The sequence below is a fragment of the Epinephelus moara genome, chromosome 14 (assembly GCF_006386435.1).
Source record: "Epinephelus moara isolate mb chromosome 14, YSFRI_EMoa_1.0, whole genome shotgun sequence".
NCBI lineage: Eukaryota > Metazoa > Chordata > Actinopteri > Perciformes > Serranidae > Epinephelus > Epinephelus moara.
Window position 1 is genome coordinate 583,721 of NC_065519.1, and position 15,144 is coordinate 598,864.

The window sequence follows — 15,144 nt, forward strand, 5'->3', positions numbered from 1 at the left end:
CGTATAAGTTTGCGCATTAAAAGTGCTTTTTTTCGCCACTGACCGGTTCAGATCGCCAGTGATATCTCTGTAAATAGCATATTGTAGTGAGCCTGGGGCAGTGGTGAGTGTGAATGAGTGGAGTCAGCTGTCAGTCAGTGTTGGAGCAGAGAGGGGGAGGGCGGCCCTGCTGGGTAATGTAAGTGAGTATGTGTGTGTGAAGTGTGTGTTACGCTAGAAGAGTCAGAGTTTGGGACGGAGTCTTTTACGTGCTACCCCCTGGAGTGTTACTGGAGTTTTTGGAGTGCTCAAATAAACGGGCCTTTTTCCCGAATGCAAGAACAGGATGTCGCGCAACACCCCGTACAGCTTTCATAGGCTGCCTTTGTCGGACGGCGAGATGCTGAAGTTGTAGCTAGTTGTGCTACAAATGGATGCTAACACTCCTGTCCAGACACTGCGCCTTGCAGACCATCGGGTCTGCAGTGCTCACTTCTCCCAAGATGACTACTGCCAGCCGAAGAAGAGAAGACATCCAATCCTGAAACACCTCTTCCTCAAGAAAACGGCTGTCCCACGAGTAGAGAGAGCTACAGACACAGTGGAGCAAAGCTCTCGCGGGCAGACATCACACAGCCCAGAGGTAAGGGAAACGTTTACTATGCTATTTACAGAGATAGCACTGCCGATTTGAACCGGTCAGTGGCGAAAAAAAGGCCCTTTTAATGCGCAAACTTATACGGGACGCATTTGCCCCCGTTACCGTTTTAGCTCGTTTCGCGGCTCCTGGTTGCATCCGCCTCCCTCAATACTGAACCAATTTTAAAACGAGTTGTACCTATGAATCATACGCACACATACACATGAGGAAATAGGGCCCAGGTTGAAAAATACCAAAGTTATCCTTTAATTTAAGACTGTAGACTTTTCTGTTTGCTGCTGCCTTTTATTAAATCAAATATTTATTAATTTCTTTGATTCTTGTGTTTTGTAGCTGTCTTAGTCTCATTTTTAATTTTATGTATTATTCTCTGGCTCTTTAAAGATATTTTTTGGGCTTTTTAGCCTTTAATGTATAGAGCAGACAAGTGTGAAGGGGGAGAGAGAGAGGGAGTGACATGCAGCAAAGGGCCACAGGCCGGAGTCGAACCCAGGCCGCTGCGGCAACAGCCTTGTACATGGGGCGCCTGCTCTACCACTAAGCCACCGACGCCCCATTCTCTGGCTCTTTAATGGTGTCATAATGTGTTTGTTTTGCACTTTGTCTCAATGCTTTTGATATTTTATTTTATATTTTAAGTGTCTTGTTGCTGCTAAACAAATAAACAAACCTACTTTGCTTTTCTCTCACATTTTATGTAAAAATTCGGAGGAGATTTGGCTTTTATTTAAAAAGCCATTGAATTGTAAACAATTTGAAAAATCAGAGTGGAAGTCATATTTCAAAACTCCCATTTGCAGCCCAACCAGTGGGTGCTTTAATGGTTTAATTATTTCTTATTACTTTAATTACGGTGTCACATAATCAGTGGCTCATTTGTGTTTCCTTCCCAGTTGTCTTTTTACTTTCAATTACAGAAAACATTTTGTGAGCTGTCATCATCACAACAGGATCTTGTTTGTAACATGTGGTGATTAGTGTCTTCTTGCAGCACCAAAAAAAACAAGGTTTGGACGCATGGAGACAGAAAATCCGCCTGAAAATCAGTTTAAACCAATCGGGGCATTTCGGGTGGAGAAACATGCAGAAGCAGAAAATGGTGATCCTCGTTCATTTGATAGTTTCATCCAGAACTGAGCTTGCTTTAAGAAAACTGAGCTTAATTGGACTCATGACAGGTGGCCACATTTCCTTTAAATACAGTCGCTGAAAGCAGAGCAGGAGAATATGCAAATGATCAATTAGCTGTGCGATGGCAGCTGGATGCTCACATTGATCATATGGTGAGCTGGGCTTTCCTAATCCATACACCTGCAGCTAACACACCTAACATGACTGTGAGATTCAGGCACCGATGAGAGGAAATTACTGGAAATGAAAGAAAAATCTCAAATGAATAAGGAGGAATATTTTAGTTAGATGAGGGATCAGCATCTTAAAAATCAGCTGCACGTCAGCACAAATGCAGAAGATGATATAAAGAATAGAAGGAAACATAAATGAATGAATGAAATATGAACAAATGTGACAAACAGTCAGGTCTGCGAATGCCTCTGTAATCCACCAAAGTCAGATAAATCCCACGAATCATCTCCTCCCTCTGGGGGCGGCAGTTACCATTTTGAGCGGGGCCAGGATCAGGATGACATAGCGGACCTCGCAGCAGTTCTCCCCCCAGTTCTGCGGCCTCTCCAGGCGGGAGATGCACACGTGACGCCTCTGGAGATGCTTCACGTTGCAGCTGGAGCAGAGAGGGAGAAGGAGGAGGTTTTATAAATGTCAACGGCTCACCTCACCGGCAGCGCCCTTCATTTCCATAGATTAACCTCGCTCTCTGCAGCAACAGGTACAGACACTATTCAAATGTGCTGCGTTCACTCCAGCACACACCCACGTTTGTGAATGTATGTGCACATAAAGGAATATAATGAAGAGGCACTCACACACAGATTCATTTTAAAAAACATGAGACCACATTCACATGATGAAGCCGTCAGATTAAATCCATGGATCTTAAAATTCAGTGAAAGAGTTCCTTTATGGGATGAGAAAATTCTTCTACTTCTTAAAATCAACAAGAAATTAAACTGAACACTTATGTTAAATTACACACAGGTCTTATCTGATGCTGCTGTCAGCACAATGAAAACATTGTCTCTGCTCTCTTGATTATTTTTTTGCACATTAATCCATGGATTGTTTAGTCAACAAAATGGCAAACATATCATTTAGAAAACTGCCCTAAATCTTTTCCCAGAGCTCAATGTGATGTTTTCAGAATGCTTCTTTTGTCTGAGTAACAGTCTTGAAGAACAAAACATAAAACGTCTTATATAAACTGATGAAGAAAAACAGTGGCTGACGAGAGGAAACACTGCAGTAACCCAAAACAGCAGCTGCTTCAGAAACAATACCAGCTAAAAACAAAAACACACAAAGTCCAAAACAAATACAACAAAGGAAATATGCTGCAAATGAAAAAGCATGCTGAAAAAACAAAACAAAAAATAAAACAAAACAAAACCTGTCAACAGCAAACACAGAAATGATCCAAAGTCAAAAACACACAAAACCCAAAAAACAAATGCAACAGAGAAACACTGCAGATCCAGTCAACACATCAGAGTTCCTCCAGGCCTGTAGGGGGCGCACTAAGCAGGTAACTAACTGAGGCCACGGTGTCATATTACACGTGAAATGGAGTTTGCACTTTTCCAAAGGTTCAATAGATGGCGCACTATCACAGAATATAGGAATGATTTATTTCACCAAGGTGTCTGCAGTCTAAAATATCTATTTAGTTATAGGTGAAAATAAAAATTCTGCAATTACTGAAAAAGATCCTTAATAAAAGTTGTTAAAATATATATATATGTATATACAAAAACGTTCTATTGTATATTGGCCGCCTTTCATTTGAGTGTACCCAAAAAGTTCTGCCAACATCAGCACACCCAAAACGGCTAAGAACAGCGCACCTAACGAGCACCTGAGCGAACACCATCCATTTATTCACAGCGCCCTCTGTTGTAACCCTCCAACATCGCAGCTGCAGTTACACTGAACATGTGTCAAACCCCATCACTCCCACAGGGTCAGACAGCGTATCTCAGACTTCTCTGAATAGTCTTGACTGAGGCAGAGTGTGTAAAAGAACACACAACTTTATCTTTGCTTTACTTCCTGTCTTGGACTTTGACTCAAGCTGTTCTTGTCAGTGCGCCCCCTACAGGCCTGGAGGAACTTCAGCTGTGTTGACTGGATCTGGAGCGTTTCTCTGTTGCATTTTGTTTTTGGGGTTTGTGTCTTTTTGACTTTGCATCGTTTCTGTATTTGCAGCCTGTTTGCCGTTCATGTGTTTGTTTTGGCTTTCTGTAGCACGTTTTTTATGTGCAGCATGTTTCTGTGGTTGAATTTGTTTCTGAAGCTGCAGCATGTTTCTCCTGATGGAAATGTTTGTTTGCCTTTGTTGGCTGATGTATAAAAGAGACACAGGCAGATAGTTCTCACATTAGAGAAGCTACGACAAATGTTTTTCTAGTATTTTGACTTGATGACGAAATACAATCAGTTGATCCATTTCTTAGCAACCTGTTCTCATTCTGAAGTCAGCCAATATGGCCACTTGGTCAGTAACGAAAAACAGACATCCTTTCACAGTGGTATGGTACGCCGCCAGGAGGCGTCAGTTTGAAATACCGCCAGGTTACAACGTAATTTAAGGAGCTGGAACATCCCTACAGGGTGGGCAGGAAGGGCGGTTGAAATAACAGTGGACTTTCACCCAGGAGCCTGCTGTTCACTTCCTGTTTGAATGTTGAGCCAAACTATTAAGTTTTTTTTCTAAACCTAACCATGTGATTTTGTTGCGCAGGGAAATAAACATAAATACATGTGTTTTACTGACGTAAGTGTATTTTGAAAAGGACTGTATGAATCTAACGAGCAGAAACTATAAACTTCCTGTTAAAACATAAGTGTATTTTGAAAAGACACAACTGTAACAGGCGTAAATTGACATGGCGTCCAAGAGTGTCCATTACAGACACACCCAGGATACCTGGCGCATCATACGTAGAAAAGTCCACTGACCAAGCGGTGATATGTGACGAGATGAGGGTGAGAACATGTTGTTTAATATGATCAACTACTTGAACACTTGACTCATTGTTTAAACCCTAAAGCTCACACGCACACACGCACACACGCACACACACACACACGCACACACGCACACACACACACACACACACACACACACACACACACACACTGCAGCTTACAGGATGCAGAGCCAGGACTGCTGGTACTGGATCCCGGTGGCGGTCGCTGTCACCCCCTGGATCGTCTCTGATAGCAGGTGGACTGTAGGAGAAAGGTCAGAGGTCAAACACAAGTTAGCTGAGATCAACCTCACGTCCAGTCTGATCCTCTCGCACACACACACACACACACACACACACACACACAGAGAGCTGAACTCCTTCTAACACCAGCGTCGCCACGTCAGCTCTCCTCACATGTTTGTGTACATGTTTATCACCACATTATGATGTTTACAGCTCAAATATTGATGCATTTAAAAATAAACCCTGGCTCTGATTTCTTTATGGAGCCTAATGGTGTCAGCCAAACGCCTAAAATGTTCAACTGAAGTCTGGAGCCTTATCTGCTGTGCCAAGCTTCTCAATGTGATGTCTACATCACAAGTGTCTAACAAGCTCGCCTTCTGCTTTGGACGCTAATGCCAGTCTGCTCTGTGTGCAAACACCACAGCACCACAAACTAATGACGGCGTCCACCCAAACCCCACAAAACACCGACGCTTGTGTTCACAGATTATAAGAAAAAAACACATTTCATTATGCTTCCATGTTTACACACTGCAAATCATTAAAAATGGGCAACTGGGGACTCGGCTGAATCCAGCTCGCTGCTTCCTAATAAGAGGAATCTCCCCTCCGACGTCTCACGCTGAGAGAGATGAATAATAGTGTTTTGGGGGATGTTCTTCAGCAGCCGACTATCCCAAACCCCTCGACAAGATTCAGCGTGCTTTAGCTGGCAATGTTCTCTTCCACTCATCAGCTCTGAGCAAATTACAGGGTGGAAATGTTTTGTATCGTAAGCAGCGGGGACGATCATTTCCATATCACTCTGATTTTCCCTGCCAGTGGTTTCTCCCTGTCTGTCTGTCTGTCCGTCTTTGTCCTTCTCTCCATCACTCTGCCTTTCTCTCTGTCTCTCTCTCTCTGCCATGCCGGCTCGTCAATAAAGTATCCTCCATTCATGCCAGAAAATGATGGGCGTCACCATGACAACAGTATCACAGTGCTCAAGGAGTGAGGGAGGCAGGAAGGGAGAATCAGAGAGAAGGGGGGGAACAGACGAGAGAGAAATAAGAGATAGAGAGAGGGGGAAAGGATGAAAAGAAGCCTGTAAAGGAAGAGGATGACAAAGAGGAAGAAGAGCTGGCACGTGTGGAGGAGGACAGTGAGAGCGGTGGGAGGAAAAGAAGAGAGGAATGAAAGGAAGGAGAGAAGGAGGAGGAGACGTGTGGAGAGGGAGAATGAAACTGAGAGAGAGGGGAAAAATGCAAGCATGAGAAACAGGGGCAAAGAAAGACCAGGGGAATAGAGGAAGAAAGAATCATACAAATAACAGAGAACGTGACAAACAGGAAGGAAAATGAGAGTGAGACGAGATGAAAAGACGAGCGAGAGGGAGACAGAGGGAGGGAAGGGACAGAGAAGTAAAGGAGATGGACTGGGATTCAATTCAATTAATAGCAGTAAGCCTGACAGCCATGTAATAATCAAAAACCATCCAATTTCTCATTGACGTCAGGGAGGAGAGGAGGGGAGCGACGGAAGAGACAGAGAGATGCAAACAGAAGAAAAGAAAGATTAAAGATAAAGAGAGGAGGGGAAAAGGAGACATGAAAGACAGACAGAGGGAAGCAGAAGGTGTGCGGGGGCATCTGTGGCCCTCCATACCAACAGACCAGATCGGCCAGTGTCAGACCATCTGAGAGAAGCTAACGGCTAACGCTGCTAGCCCTCACATCACAAACACTCCAATATTGTTTTGTGACAAATGTCTTTTCTCTGTGAGACAGTTGGAGAGTGGAGAGGAGTTCAGCAGCTGAGCAGAGCCTGAATACCGTCAGCGCTCAGGGCTGAATATTTCTCTCACTAAACGTGGGAAGCTTCTACAAAATGACATTTGTAATTGTCAGGTCTCTGGAGTTGTGAATCATGCGAGCAGCACTTTCTGACTAACATGTTTTAAAGTCTTCACTTTTTATGGCTGCGTCTGTTCGGCTACACAGGGTTTTCTTCTGTGCATTTTCTACTGCTGACCCGAATGCTACCTTCGATTGTTGCCATGGTGATCAATGTCCAAATCAGAAGGCTCTGTTTTTCTAAACCAGTGCCCCCAAATACCCTCAGCTATCAGGCTCCTTTTTTCTGCTCCAGGCACGCTACTGCAAGAGTTTACATTACATACACTGCTACATGAAGCTATGTGCTAACCTCAGGGAAACATTACATACACTGCTACATGTAGCTACGTGCTAATCTCAGGCAAACATTACATACACTGCCACACGTAGCTACGTGCTAACCTCAGGCAAACATTACATACACTGCCACATATAGCTACGTGCTAACCTCAGGCAAACATTACATACACTTCCACATATAGCTACGTGTTAACCTCAGGGAAACATTACATACACTGCCACATGTAGCTATGTGCTAACCTCAGGGAAACATTACATACACTGCTACATGTAGCTACGTGCTAACCTCAGGGAAACAACATACACTGCCACATATAGCTACGTGCTAACCTCAGGGAAACATTACATACACTGCCACATATAGCTACGTGCTAACCTCAGGCAAACATTACATACACTGCCACATATAGCTACATGCTAACCTCAGGAAAACATTACATACACTGCTACATGAAGCTACGTGCTAACCTCAGGGAAACATTACATACACTGCTACATGTAGCTACGTGCTAACCTCAGGGAAACAACATACACTGCCACATATAGCTACGTGCTAACCTCAGGGAAACATTACATACACTGCCACATATAGCTACGGGCTAACCTCAGGCAAACATTACATACACTTCCACATATAGCTACCTAACCTCAGGCAAACATTACATACACTTCCACATATAGCTACGTGCTAACCTCAGGGAAACATAACATACACTGCCACATGTAGCTACGTGCTAACCTCAGGGAAACATTACATACACTGCTACATGTAGCTACGTGCTAACCTCAGGGAAACATTACATACACTGCCACATATAGCTACGTGCTAACCCCAGGCAAACATTACATACACTGCCACATATAGCTAAGTGCTAACCTCAGGGAAACATAACATACACTGCTACATGTAGCTACGTGCTAACCTCAGGGAAACATAACATACACTGCTACACGTAGCTACGTGCTAACCTCAGGGAAACATTACATACACTGCCACACGTAGCTACGTGCTAACCTCAGGGAAACATTACATACACTGCCACATGTAGCTATGTGCTAACCTCAGGGAAACATTACATACACTGCTACATGTAGCTACTTGATAACCTCAAAGTAACATGAAATCTTGGCTGCCGATGTTGTTAATTTTTCCCAGATTTTGGATCAGATCCCTGCTGGAACATGTCTGGTTATGTTTAGAAGCTTTAATTGATGATTTTTCACATTAGAAAGTGCAGCTTTACTCAGTTACAGTCTTTTCCCACATGTAGTTATATGCTAACGTCAGGGAAACATATAAACTTGGCTGCTAATGTTTTTGAGTTTTCCTTGATTTTGGATCCTGTAGAAGCTTTTATTGGTGATTTTTCAAGATTGAAAGTGCAGCTATACTTAGTTACAGTCTTTCCCCCGCTGCAGGTACACTGCTAATATACATGTAGCTACATGCTAATGTCAGGGAAACATGCAGCTTAGACTGGGTTGCTGATATTAATTTCTCCCTGAGTTCGGATCATATTCCTGTTGGAACATGTCCGGTTGTGTTTAGTTTAGTTTTTATTGGCCATTTTTCACAGTAGCAAGTGCAGCTATACTCAGGTGCATTCATTCCCCAGCTGCAAGTACACTGCTACATGTAGCTATATGCTAACGTCAGTGAATTATGCAGCTTAATCTTGGTTGCAGATGTTGTTTTGCCAAGTTTGGATCAGGGTCCTGCAGGAACATGTCCCGTCGTCTTTATAAGCTTTTACTGGTGATTTCTCACAGTAGAAAATTCTGCTTTTCTCTGATACAGTCATTCTCCTGCTGCAGTGATGCTGCAGAGATGCCAAGATGCAGAAATTCTGGAAATGCTGATCAGTCACAACAGATTGTGCTTTTTCCTGAGGTCTAGTAAATGCCCATATGTGCCTGAAAATGATCATAACCGGTCCCCTTTAATACTCCTAACACATATTATTATGTCAGCCTGCATGGTTTTACATCTCTCTGATATAATGAAGCATCTCTGTAGTCGAGGCAGAGCAGGAGCTGTGGAGTTGCACTTGCATTAACTGATTGGCATCAGCTTGGCCACCAGCTGACGAATGTCCAGCCTGACACTTCTCACTGTAAAGGAGCGGTCGGATCAGATTTCTCCTGCTAACAGCTCCACAACGCTGTAAAATATACGGCCTGTAATCAAACCCTGTGCTGCCATAAATCTCTGTCGTTGTCCTCGTACTCACTGTAGACAGGCAGAGTGCCCTCGTCTTGGCTGCTTATTTTATTTTGTGGCCATTTATTATAAAAAATATCTGCTTGAAATAATAATTTGTGTCTCATTGTTTTTCCCACAAAATAATATTGAAAATGTGTGAATTATATTTGCAAATATTGTTTATTTCAATAGTTTAACGACTGGACACAAGATGTCTCCATCTGTGTGTGTGCACTGGAGGTTTTTAAGTATCAAACTTGTGTTGCATTCTGGACAAAGACTGGCAACGATCACATTGCTACACATTGCTCGTATGTAGACGTCATCAGCTGAGATTTAAGCTGAGCTCAGAGAAACTTTCCCTCTTCAGCAGATTTATGCAAAGTCTTATTCTCAAACTCGACATCAGTCTCCACGGTGAAGGTCAAACATCAAGGTGAACTCACAATAAGCAAAACACACATTTAAATATGAAAATAAACAACGAGTATTTCCTGAATGAGGTCAATCCCTCCGCCTCTCACAAACTGGCTGGTCATCGCAGAGCTTTGATTCTGCACGGCAAAGTGAATTACTCTGCCAACATCACCCCAACCTCCTCTGTACATGGACACAAACACGTGTGGGACACTGAACACACTGTGTGTTGCGTCATCAGCTGAGGTGAACAAACCTGAGCTGGGTGTCGGGGGGGAGGAAGGCGTGTGGGTGAGGGTGCAGATGTGATCAAGTGGGAGACTAATTAAGACATGCACATTTGATACTTGTCAGTTATGTGAAGATTTCTGCACGGTTTCGTCAGCTTTTGGTATGCAAACACCGCTGTTTCCATACACAGAGAGGAGGGGAGAAATCACAGATGCTCACACGCAGCATATCAAATGTGACAAACTTCAATGGAAAGTGATGAAAAAATATGAGGAAGGCAGGACTGGATGGCTGGATTGGCCCCTTTGATCTCTCTGGATTCTTGGTGAATTCTTTAACTGCATTATTCAGACGGTTTCGGTCGGAGGGGAAAAACAGATTGCAATTTCTGTAAATCACACGAGGATAATCCGCTCTGTCACAAATAAGAGAGAGACGAATCAATAAGCACGCTAAACCAGTCAAAACACAGCCATGTTAATGTTCCTTTTGGCTGACGAGCCGGGCGAACGTCAGCAGCAGAAAATCCACTGAGATGTTCGGACAAAAAAACGCACACAGATTCACGGCGTCTTTGTGTGTGTGTGAAAGGGCCATGAGTCCTTACATTATACTCAGAGGTGACCTCAATAAAGCCGTCTGATCTTATGCTGCCTTAAAGATTAACTGTGGGCTCAACCATCGGTAGGCCTGCCAGCGAACACACACACACACACACACACACACACACCGCAGACAAAGAGGAATGATTGGTTTCCTTCAAAGCGTGGATGGTGGAGGGCACTTTGAAGGAGGTGATTAAAACACAGGAAGGATCCATACAGCAGCGGCAGATGAAACACTTACAGTATATTAGGTATCCATCACAGCCAATCACCATGCAGCACACATACGTATGATGTCACATGGCGGCGATGAGAGGGCCACTAGGACTGGGTCAGTGGTCAAACCTTGTTATCTAGAGAGGCTGTCACTTCTCATCTCTGACTCGGTTAAATAAAAACAAATGACATTAATGGTAAATAAACCAGCGCCCTGCGTGGACATGAGATCAGAGTCAAGCAGCGCTCACATGACGAGCTGAAGTCCAATTATATAACCAGTGTGGAAATATTAAAGCTACAAAACATGCCAAGGATGGATCTGATCTGCTGAATGATTTTAACCCTTTGAACTCAAAGTATTCACACAGACAGTCTCATCAGCAGATAAAATGTTGGCTTGTATGTTTCTGCAAACCACTGATACGTTATTACGTGCAGGATATACTTATGTTTCTTTAGGTTTCAACAGCAGTGTGATTAAGCTGTGGTTTAGGTACAAAACACACTTGGTAATGGTTCGAGAAATCCTGTTTCATGGCAATATCTTGGCAGGAAACGCAGAGATGTCTTGATAAAAATAAAGTTCTTTTAGTTGCACTAAGTGGATGGAAACAGTGATCTCTGGGTAAAAATTCATGACACTTTCCAGACTGGAAACGCAGCAGTCTCAGTTAAAAACATCCTCTTTCCATGGACCTATCTTGATACAACGTATAGACCTATCTTTGAAATGGAAACACAAAGCTGTCTTAATAAAATCATCCACTTTTTGTGGTACTATACCAATGGATACGCAGCGATGTCTGTAAAACAACAAACGTGGTACTTTCCAGGCTGGAAACATAGCACTGTCTCCATAAGAAAACAGCAGCTTTAGTAGCACTAAATGGTTGGAAATGCAGTGATGTCTCTGTAAGAAACTTCCACTTTTGGCGGCACAATCCCGGCTGGGAACGCAGCAATGTCTAACTAAGAAACAACCACTTTTCACGGCACTATCCCGGCAAAACATGCACTGATGTCCCAATAAAAAACAACCGCTCCTACCAGCATTAACCCAACGGAAATACAGCGACATCTCTGTTACAGACTGCTGCTTTTTGTGGCACTATCCTGGCAAAAAATCCAGTGAAGTCTCAATAAAAAACATTAACTTTTTGTGGCAATAAAGAGAAATGGAAACACAACGCTGTCTTCATAAAACTCATCCGCTCTTCGTGGTATTTTAGGGATGGAAATGTAGCAATGGCACAGTTCAGGCTGGAAATGTATTTATTTATTCAAAAGGGACCAGGTACAGCTGAAAACATAAATGTTACCATCTGATGCACCGTACCAAATTAAAACTTAGAGCTACTTTGCATCTGCAGTCCCTCAGCGGGTCAGGACACAAACAGATGAAGCGATGTGTCATTGAAAAACAGCCACTTTTTGTGGCACTATTCTGTCTGGAAACGCAGCGATGTCTGGGTAAAAAACAATCGCTTTTCGTGGCACTATCTTTGTAGGAAATGAAGCGATGGGTTGCTAAAAACCACATGTTTGGTGGTTTAGAAAGCTGCTGGGAAAACACAGATGACTCTCTAAAACTCAACCAGTCTTGTTGGTTGGTCTCTAACAGTGGTCTGCAGGTTGGCAGGCGTATGGCTTCAGTGTCTCACGCCATCCAACACCTCTCCACCTTCAGATGATAAAGTCGACTCACACACTGCGTCACTTTACAAACATTGATACATATGAAGAGTTTAAATGTAAACACATATTTGTGGTTTGCAGAAACACACAATGCCAACAGTTTCTCCTGAGGCCTGGGCTGACTCACAATCAGCAGTTTTCTTCGTTTTTACAAAAAGAGCTGATAACATTATCGGACAGTGAGTCGGCTGGACGGAGAGGGCGTTGATTTGAGGGGCAGCTGAAGAGGCATCGATATCTGTGACACGGGAGGGATTGCTGGTGTCTGTAATCATTTGATGACTCAATGGATCGACCCAGTCCCGAGCGTGGAGAGGAACACAAACGGCATACTGATGGTGACGGGTACAGGAGCAAACCACTGATTGCAGCCTCATGGCGGCTGATGCTGACATTTTCATCCAATTAGCACAGCTTACCGTCGTCAAAGAAAACGAAACTTTGAGACTTGTCTGCGTGCGGAGAGGGAGGAAGAACAAACCAAGAGGAGAAACCAGAGAGTCAGTTCAGTCACCTTTTCTGATCAACAGGCGAGCAGCTTAGATTCTCAATGATGTTCACACACACACACACACTCTGCACACACACACACACACAGAGACACACACTCTGTGGTTAACAGGCACGCACATAAATATCTCTGCTGAACAGAAGCTTCATTTCCTGCCCTCCTTTACCTCATGCATATTAAATATCATTTTCCAGAGAAAATCCCTCAATGTCTCGTCTTTGTTGGGCGCGCAGAGATCTTATCTTGATTACCGTCTACAGGCTATTACCAAAAATTGGATTTTATCACTTATGTGTTCAGCAAGTGCAAAGAAAACCCAAAGACGTCAATGAAGAGATCAAGATGAGAAAAAATGACATGTATGGACACTGTTTTTCATGTGGTAAAGAGCCGGAATTAATGCTTTCAATTTAGTATTCTGATCATTCCCGCAGAACGTTACAGAGATTTTCACAGTGAGACGTCTCGCCGCCGGCCTGGAAGAGATATATTATTATAACAGAGAGGCAGAGCCGGCTCAGTCACAAACACACAGCACCTTTCCTGTTACACAGAATATTTACAGTAGCTCCTGTCAGGAGAGAAACGTAACTGCACAAAGTCTGTCTCTGATTTCACAGATTCATTTCTGGATTCATTAAATAGACACATCGAAGGCACAAAGGTCATGACCTTCAGACTGTAGAGAGGGTCGTGTAAATGACTGCAGGTAAATGTTTTCTTAAAGGTCCAGTGTGGAGGATATATGGCTGAAAATTTTCTTCACCTAAACTCCTCTAAAAGGGAAATTCTTGTTGCAGGCTTTGAACACACATGTGGCCAAGTTTCGCCGGCTCTTAAAGCTCAACATGTTCCTTCTGTGAAGAACCTTTGGAGTTGTTCTTCATAACAACCTCAATCTTGAGTCCCATGTGCAACGGTCGGCCCAGTCATGATTTTTCCATTTAAGAAACATCACTAGTATATTTTTTCTTAATTTTACTGATCTTCAAAGAGTCACTCATACTTTTATCACTTCTCATCTGGATTATTGTAATGTTAACACCGAAACATGATCACACGACTTCAGGGTGTCCAAAACAAGGTGATGGCGGCAGAGGTCCTAAGTCGTGATATCAAAGTAAACGCTGTAGAGGGTGGTCTAAACAGCCATTAAATACATCCCATCATGTGGACAAAGAATTCTTTACACTATATACTGTTACATATTTCTGATCCATTCTGCCATTATTGAAATTTCTTCATCGTCTCCTACGGTCGCATCTCGCTTGAACTATGCTGCACTGCCTCCATGATCTCTAGTGGATCTACGGCATTTCATCCATATCTGTGAGACTTCAGAAAATGTGCACAAATACAGACAAAATGAATGCAGAGTACAGACAGAGGACTTCATGTGTATCTAACATTGAGCATAAATGAGCCTTTAAATCACTGCTTGTGCTGCTTGTTTTGGAGGAAGAGACCTCTGTAGATTGTACAAGATACTACGTATTAGTGACCCACAAATGATATGTTAGGTCCTTAACATAAAGTTATGTAATTAACTTAAAGTAAGAGAGGGTAGTCAAGTTATTGTTGTTCGGTTCAGGAAAAGAAACATGGTGATGACAGACCTCAAAATAACTCAAAGTCCAGTTCTGAACAAGCGTCTCCTGGGGGAAGTCATGTTTTTTTGTGACCTGTCAAACACCCCAACCTGACTGTTTATGAGACGGCTTCCTGCTTACATTTTTACTCTGGTCAGTGCATTTGTTCAACCTGGTCTCATTCCGAAGTCATCGAAAATCGGCCCTTAGTCGGTTAATTCTGGCGTCAGAGACTGACAATCAAACCCGTCCTTTCACGTCGGCATGATATGTGGCGGGACGCCGCCATTGTTTAATGACACCCTGCGGCATCAGGGGGAAACGCGGCAGGACAAGGCCAACAGGGAGGAGAGGTGGTGGATGGGTCCAACAACCACGGACTTTCACCCAGGAGGCCGGTGTTCACTTCCTGTAAGACTGTAAAGCCAAACCCTGTTCTTTTTTCCTAAACCCAACCACGTGTGTGTGTGTTGGCTAAACGTAACCACGTGTGTGTGTGTTGGCTAAA

The 15,144-nt window shown here is 43.3% G+C and overlaps 1 protein-coding gene across 2 annotated transcripts in view; it reads right to left on the reverse strand.

The window, feature by feature from the left end:
* slc4a11 (solute carrier family 4 member 11) overlaps positions 1 to 15,144 on the reverse strand; it is a 156,396-nt gene that overhangs the window by 52,239 nt on the left and 89,013 nt on the right. For both annotated transcript variants that reach the window (XM_050062113.1, XM_050062114.1), the window contains exons 6-7: positions 4,924 to 5,005; positions 2,258 to 2,381 (exon numbers count right to left, since the gene is read on the reverse strand). In XM_050062113.1, coding sequence (XP_049918070.1) covers positions 2,258 to 2,381; positions 4,924 to 5,005 — 206 coding nt within the window. The remainder of the gene's footprint in view (positions 1 to 2,257; positions 2,382 to 4,923; positions 5,006 to 15,144) is intronic.